This window comes from Clarias gariepinus, chromosome 22 (assembly GCF_024256425.1).
Source record: "Clarias gariepinus isolate MV-2021 ecotype Netherlands chromosome 22, CGAR_prim_01v2, whole genome shotgun sequence".
Classification (NCBI taxonomy): Eukaryota; Metazoa; Chordata; class Actinopteri; order Siluriformes; family Clariidae; genus Clarias; species Clarias gariepinus.
The window spans coordinates 5355677-5363110 of record NC_071121.1 but is presented as its reverse complement, the minus strand read 5'-3'; the positions used below and the strand labels follow the sequence as shown (position 1 = coordinate 5363110).

Below are 7434 nucleotides of genomic sequence, written 5' to 3'. Positions count from 1 at the left end.
TCCCAGTAAAATTTCATACTAATGATAAAATATGATAAAATAATACTGAGCCATAATACTGCTGAATGGTCACACCCCCATTGTACCTAAGCAAACTTCTGGTTTATGGTTTGTTATGACCTACCATGTCTCCTTTAATTAAAAGGTGCAGGCTCTTTATCAGTGTCCAGTCTTATGTGGAAAAAGGCTGGAGTGGGTAAAACAGATATAATAAGTAATCAGGTGTGGCTCCTGCTTGATTGGAATAAAAAACCTTCGCCCACATCAGCACTCTGACCTAGAGTAATGAACACTGCATCATCAGCAGATGGAACATTTTACTACAAACCTGTCCACTATGCAATAAACATATAAACAGTTTTTGGGATTTAAACACAATCTTAGTTTTTGAGGACATTTTGGAAACCTAGATTAAAAGACGCAAAATTCCAAATAAAGGAGTGTACAGTATAATCTGGCATGAAAACACCCTTAGCTATGCAACCTTTCACACATAACACACTTGTTTTCATTGCTCTGATTTGCTCATTCATGGTATAAATATGCATTCATATTTCTGTGAAGCTGCATTGTGTGAATTGTTTGAAAAAATAACACAAAATGTAATTCTATTTCTACATTTCTTATTCATCTATGTAGCACGTAGAGCAATTCAGTTTATGCAATATTATGAAAGACACATGAGCACAACTTGACTCATAGGTATATAGAATTCTCTTTAGGGGACTTTAATATTGCAATAAACGCAAAGCTGTATTTTTTTGTCTATTACATCTAAAATGAGCCTAGCTACAGGTAGTTGACAAACCTCTCATTTATGATAACATTTTATAGGCCATTGAGAATATGAATAAAAGTGTATGATGTAGTAAAATCGCATTAATGGCTTTAAGAGTACTGGAGCATTTGCATAAATGCTGAAATAACACATTTGGAAAAAAGTGAAACAGGCAGAGTTTGAGATATGAAAAAAACTTCTTATCTGAGGGTTATTTCAGTTGGGGACTTGTGTTAACTATCAAAAGAAGGAATCAAATATGGGACTTTTCAGATTCAAGTGTGGCTTAGATGAAGTGATGCCCACAGCCCACATTTTTACCACATTTTATTTCACAGATCTGCAGTGAATTCTGTATATTGTGAAAACGTTGAGCAGAAGTGTGGTTGTTCAGCTATTATTTTTTCCAAGTACATGCAGGACAAGTAAAATATGTCTGTGACAATTGATGCTTGAGAAATGTGCTTCAGAGAGAAAGTCAGTCAGCAAATTAAGCATAAGCTCAGCCACAGGCGAGAGTTTCAGGATGAGCCTGAAAAACGTGCTGAACAGACAGAAAAAATATCAACAAACCGTGCTGGATACCATTAAAAGGTCAAACTCATTAAAACAGAAGACTGTCTGGTGCTCTGACTCCATCCTAACTTTATGTTCATGAAGCATGCCAGCAGCACATTATCAGTAGTTTTGTAGTTTCCACCATTTAGTTTTATTCACCTCCTGATCGGACACAGGGATCAGACACATTAAAAGCTTAAAGATTCACGTGAAAACTGACGAAGATTCCGCTTAATTGACCGAAGATGGTTCGGAGCGCATTTGATCCAAACAGCTTCACTATGATGGCTTATGACAGCAATTGCTCAAATAGTTTAAGCACTGAAATTGCCACAAACACTTTTGTACCAAAGTCTTATTCAGTGAACAGTGGACTTCATGTTAACTAAACCACAGCAAACAGTTATAGTAGAAATCTATTTATGGTCATACTATCTGGTGTCACAGAAATGTGGATGAGTAACCTTTCAGACCTGGTTCCTCTTAAGGTTTTATCCTCTTGTAATCTCAGCCAGTTTTTCATGAGCCCCCGGCTTGCTCATTATTATCACTTTATAAATCGTTTTTTATTCTATATAAATAGAATTTAATGCAATTTCTGCAATGGTGGTGAAAATGTAAGGTTCTATACGAGTCTATCCCTACTAGTAAGTTTATGTTTTAAAAACTGTAAAAATGTACATTTACATATGAACTACTTACATGTGATCCAAAATCAAAAAAGCACATAAACAAATGTCTTTGATTCTTCAGTTTCACACATGGTTACTCATTTAAATGTGCTTTTTTCATTTGTAAAAGTTATTACAATCATGGAGTAAAATAGCTTTAAAAACTATGAGTTGCAAATAAATAAATAAAAATTATTCCTGTGCAGTGAATCAACATTTAAAACTGGTGTATAAATATTGAAAGAAAAACTGAAAGAAAAACAATTAAGAATTCTATGAGTAATACTACTACTACTACTACTACTACTACTACTAATAATAATAATAATAACAATAATAATAATAATAATAATAATAATAATAATAATAATAATAATTTAGGGTATGTATTTTTAGTCGAGGTGATAAAGTCAGTGCAGCTTTTGTTACAGACACAGCCAGAAAGCCATTAAAAAAAATTAAAATACAGTAGCACCAGTTTTTTTTTAACCAATTTTATTTATTTGGCCATTTTTAAAAAATGGATTAATTAATGCATGATTTATGATATAATACATTATTGTAATATGCATACTGTAACCAGACATGCAAGAAATATAAATAGACACAAGAAGTGAAGAGAGTTTTATGATAAAACATATACACTCTATATAAGGTTTAGCTTTGAATTAGCTTTGGTTTGCTAGGGACCATAAAGATTGGACTTTGGAGCAATTAAAATAAGCCCTGTCGTCTGATGAGTTCAGGTTGTCCCTGCTCCAGAGCGATGGATGCATCAGGGTAAGAAGGGAAGTGCACGAAGCGATGCACCATCATGCATAGTGTGTTCATGTTTCACACTTTTTTTTAAACTGATCTAAAATTCTGTTTGTGGTAAAAATAAAAAAAAAAGTGGGATTTCAAGATTCTTAGCTATTTGTCTCTGGGACAGTCCACTCTCAGACAGACAGTCAAGATCCTTTGCAAATCAGAACGTTCTTTTGAGTTGTCGCTTCAAGGCATGCTTAAAGATGAGAATATTCAAATTCAAATTCAAATTTTATTTGTCACATACACAGTCATACACAGTACGATATGCAGTGAAATGCGTGTACGACCGCCAGTGACCTTAAAAAAGAAAATAAAAACTATATGGAATAAATATAAATAAAAAGAAATACGAAAGAAAATAAATTTAACTAGTAATTTAACTGTACAAATAAGGGCATAATAAAAAATATTACAGAATATAGAAATATAGGAATATAGGGGGGGAAGGGGAAAAAAGTATATATAAAATGTTTTTAAAATATTTTAATCTGAAATATAAAATAATAATCAGGGTAATTTGTAATTTGGTGTTTAATTTTTTTTTTAACAATAAACTATGTGTGTTTATTCATATTTTTCATGCCACTGTGCTTAATACCTGTTAGCCAGTTATGATGCTGGAATTTACCTGAGGAGAAGATTCCAGAACTTTCCAGAGCTAGAAGTTACTTTCACTTGTCACCACTAGGGGGCACTAAACAACAAAACTCACTGTGAGATTACAGGGAACTTGTCTGAAAGCACACACACAAAAACACACACACACCACTCCATCATCCCAAACATTTCCTGGTTAGATTTCATGTGGTAAAGATTAGTTGTAAAGTTAAATATTAGTATCAGGAAGTCTGGCCTCTGACAAACGTTTATATGGAGAATGCAGTTAATGCAATTTCTTTCCATCTTAAATAACTATATTTTATCATTATGGTACATAAACACCTTAACAGTATTATTAACAGTATTCTGGTATGTGTTCCATAGTACTATAATACAGAACATTGTAGAACCATGTGCCATACTTTAGTAATTAAATACCAGATTGTATACGTACTTTAACTGGTACTTGGTTCTACATTAGACAGATAGACACAAATTTTAGTTTAAAGTAGCTTTGCATAGAAAAACTTTGCTTTTTCTCTGTAGCATGACATAGTGGATTGTGAAGCGTCTTATTAATCTATGTAAGATAAAGGCAAATAAAAAAATGCTGGTGGTACTGTAGTTTATATACTATACTGTAGGTAATAACCAACTTATTTCATAAATCTGGCACAACATTAAATCCAACAATAAACTAATTAAAAAAAGCAAGACCAGAAATATAAAAAAACAGCAATATCCAGTTGTGTTTTATTATTTATACAGTATAATGAGTATTTTTCTTTTTAAAAGAACTGAGCTTTTCACTTGTGTTCAGTTAATCATGTGACACATGAGATCTCCAGCAGGGGGCAGTAGAACACCATGTCTATGGTGAGTGTTTAATAAAAGAGGCCTACACTTGAAAGGCTGTTCTGTTAATCAATATAGTCCAGAAGAAAAATAATTATTAGACACTTCTTTCTAAAACAAAGAAAAAAAATTGTGCCAATACACAGAACAAGTCCATTTCAAGCCTGAAATGTGCACAAACTTTAATAAATCTAATCAAGCATCTCAGGGAGAAATAATACATTTATAAATTGGATAGATTTTTGCAATCCCAAAAACTGTGAGTCGGAATGCCAACCACCAAAGCCGGACACTACCGTCAACATCCTGTCTCGCTCTAAGAATGCACGCTGTTGTTGTGACATCAAAGGAACTTAGACTCGTATCACTGATCTAATCTGATGTCTGCTTTAAAGCCAATGCAGTACTGCTTTCTACGATTCATGTCAACTTTTTATGCAATTCACTTAAAAGGTGACTAGACGCGAGGTCAAAGACAGGCTGCAAATGTTGGTGTGTTGTGCGTCAGAGGGGCCGCGCTGTGTAAGAGGAGTGACGCACAAGTTTGCGCTAAGAGGGCAAAGGAAAGAGGAAGAAAGTCCATCTGCAACCATCATGCGAGCAGTTAAACAGTCAATACAGTACTGTAGCTTGGAAACCACCTCATAAAGATACACATATATCGCTTCTCATAGCTGTGCATGCATAGTTTATATATAATAGCATGCATAGTAAGTAAAACTCAGCAATAGTGCATGCATACTGTAGTTTTAAACGTATAGCTTAGGAAGGCCATTGTGATTATTAGCTAAACATTATGTACGCATCCTCTCTACTACGGTTGTCCATTGGAAAGGGAGCACCACTGATGATATATTATTATAATTCTCACCCCAGCAGTTACTCTGACATGATCAGGTGCAGCTGTGCCGACTGGATGATTCATTATGAGTCATTGATGTTTGGTTCTGATTCCACCAGATCAACCAAACACAGTGAGCATACACACATACATATCACATTGGTATGTACAAGTAGAGACAAAATCTAATGTTTTTCCATAGACTAATCATCCTTTAGTCCATATCTACCCAAGCCTGATTCAGGAGTAACATAATTTAGGTGCAGAGAAAAAGCGAAAATGTGCAATATGAATAATTTATGTGACAACCTGGTCATTTGGTACATTCAGGTCGTCAGCTGACTTCATTTTATTGCCACATTACGTTGCTGAGATGCTTGTGCAGTGTGCACTATGCATGATGGGTGCATCACTTCCTATGCTTATCTTCTTACCCTGATGCACCCATTGCTCCAGAATAGGGTCAATCTAAACCACATTACCCTTTGCCACTGCTCCAAAGCACAAACTTTATGCTCTGCAGCAAAAAGGCTTTTTTTTTTCTCTGATGAGCCTCACCGACAAGTGGTTCTCCTTTGTTGTTTTCTTTTTATGATGTCAGTAAGTTGATCTTATTAGGGGGACCAGGCTGTGCTTGATATTATAATATCTAATTGTATACCTACAAAGTAAACCTACATTAGAGAATTTTGTCATTGTAACCCTATACAAGTATTACACTGAAGACACAAGTCATTTCAGTTAAGAGTTTAAAAGACAAATAGATGCTACTGTAGTTTCTGCATTCCAGCATACATTGACATCTTATGATGAGATTGAAAACAATTCCTAACCCAGAGATCAAGGAAACAGGATGACAAAAACTTAGATATTTTGGGGAAAATAACAATGTTTTATTGCAAACCAAACAGTCACATAAATCAAACATTTTACAATTTTACAGTACATGTTTAACAGTTATCATTACATGTAAGCATATCCTTAGTTGCTTTGTTCCATATATATTAAAACTAATACACAGACTCAAAATATACAAACAAACTTAAATAGCAGTACACAGTCATATTGAGTGGAATGTGGTAAGTGGACACAGACGGAATGCTTTTTTGTTGTTGTTTGTTTTGAGTGGTTTTGTTACGTCACAAAAAGGAAGCTGGAAGACTAAAGGTGAGACAAAGGCGTCTGATTGGACGGTCCAGGCGTCTATCTACACACAAACATAGCAGCAGATCCCTTCCAGCGTTAGCCCACTCAATCAAAGGGAATGAGAAATTTAATGTGATTTAAAAAAAAAAAAAAAAAACATTTAAATGTAATGTTGAAATCATAGACTAATTGTGCAACCAAACTTGAGGTTATGCAAGTGGTGACAGACTGTGGTCATATGACCCAGAGGACTCTTGAGAGACAGGGAAGATGAAGGCACATGTACACACAGTCCTCTGGAAACAGAATATTCACATTCTGACAACAGCAATAGCCTCGAATATGTGGGTAAAAAAAGAAAAGAAAAAAAAAAAACGTATAAATAAAGTCTTTCAGCACTTCTGCACATTCTTTTCCTCTCTGTGCATCCAGAACAGTCGAACCAGGACGGGTGTAAGCGGAGAAGTAACCATGCTCTGCGTAGACAAACAAGTCTGTGACAACGACGATGACAACGACGACGAAGATGATGATGATGATGAAAGAAGGTCAATTCTCTCATGTGTACGATTAAGGCCTTTAAACCAAGGCCTATGGAGCTGCCTAAGGCCATGTGCAAACAGGGGCCCCCAATCTGGGGGCGGGGCAATGGGGCTGGCTTCATTCTCATAGTGATGCACTACAGGTGGGACTCCATGGGACGGCATTTCCATGGTAGTGAGCTACGGTGCCAGAGTCTATGGGATGGTGTCTCCATGGTGATGGGCTACAAGTACGAGTCCATAGCAGGAGCGTAGGAGAAGCCAAGGAAGGCCTCTGCCGCATCGCTGATGCTGGCAGTCACCAGAGCGCTGTCTGGGGAGCAGCCGATGGAGTTCGGCACCGGCTCGTCTGTGAACTCTGGGTCAAAGTGCCGCAGGTCGCTAGGGCCGGTCTGAAAAGAAAAGAAAAAAAAAAAGGAGAAAAAAAAAAACATAAAAATTAATTAGCTTAAAGGAAATTCAATGATGGGAGTTTTACTTAAACATGACAATCGTTTCATTTTATCTTGTAAGATATTGTGTTAAATTTTTCTTTTGTTTATTTTGTAGGTCAGTGTGTAGGCTATTTCACTGAACTATTTTCACTAACAAAAACATGTCACTGTCAGCTTTAGAGTTTAGTAACCCTATGAC

General features: G+C 35.7%; 1 protein-coding gene across 3 annotated transcripts in view; it reads right to left on the bottom strand.

Moving 5' to 3' along the window:
• Positions 1–5982: 5982 nt before the first annotated feature.
• The window catches only part of sgk1 (serum/glucocorticoid regulated kinase 1), a 48125-nt gene continuing 46673 nt past the window's right edge, over positions 5983–7434 (bottom strand). For all 3 annotated transcript variants that reach the window (XM_053482603.1, XM_053482602.1, XM_053482601.1), the window contains one exon: positions 5983–7193. In XM_053482603.1, coding sequence (XP_053338578.1) covers positions 7026–7193 — 168 coding nt within the window. In that variant the 3' untranslated portion in view covers positions 5983–7025. The remainder of the gene's footprint in view (positions 7194–7434) is intronic.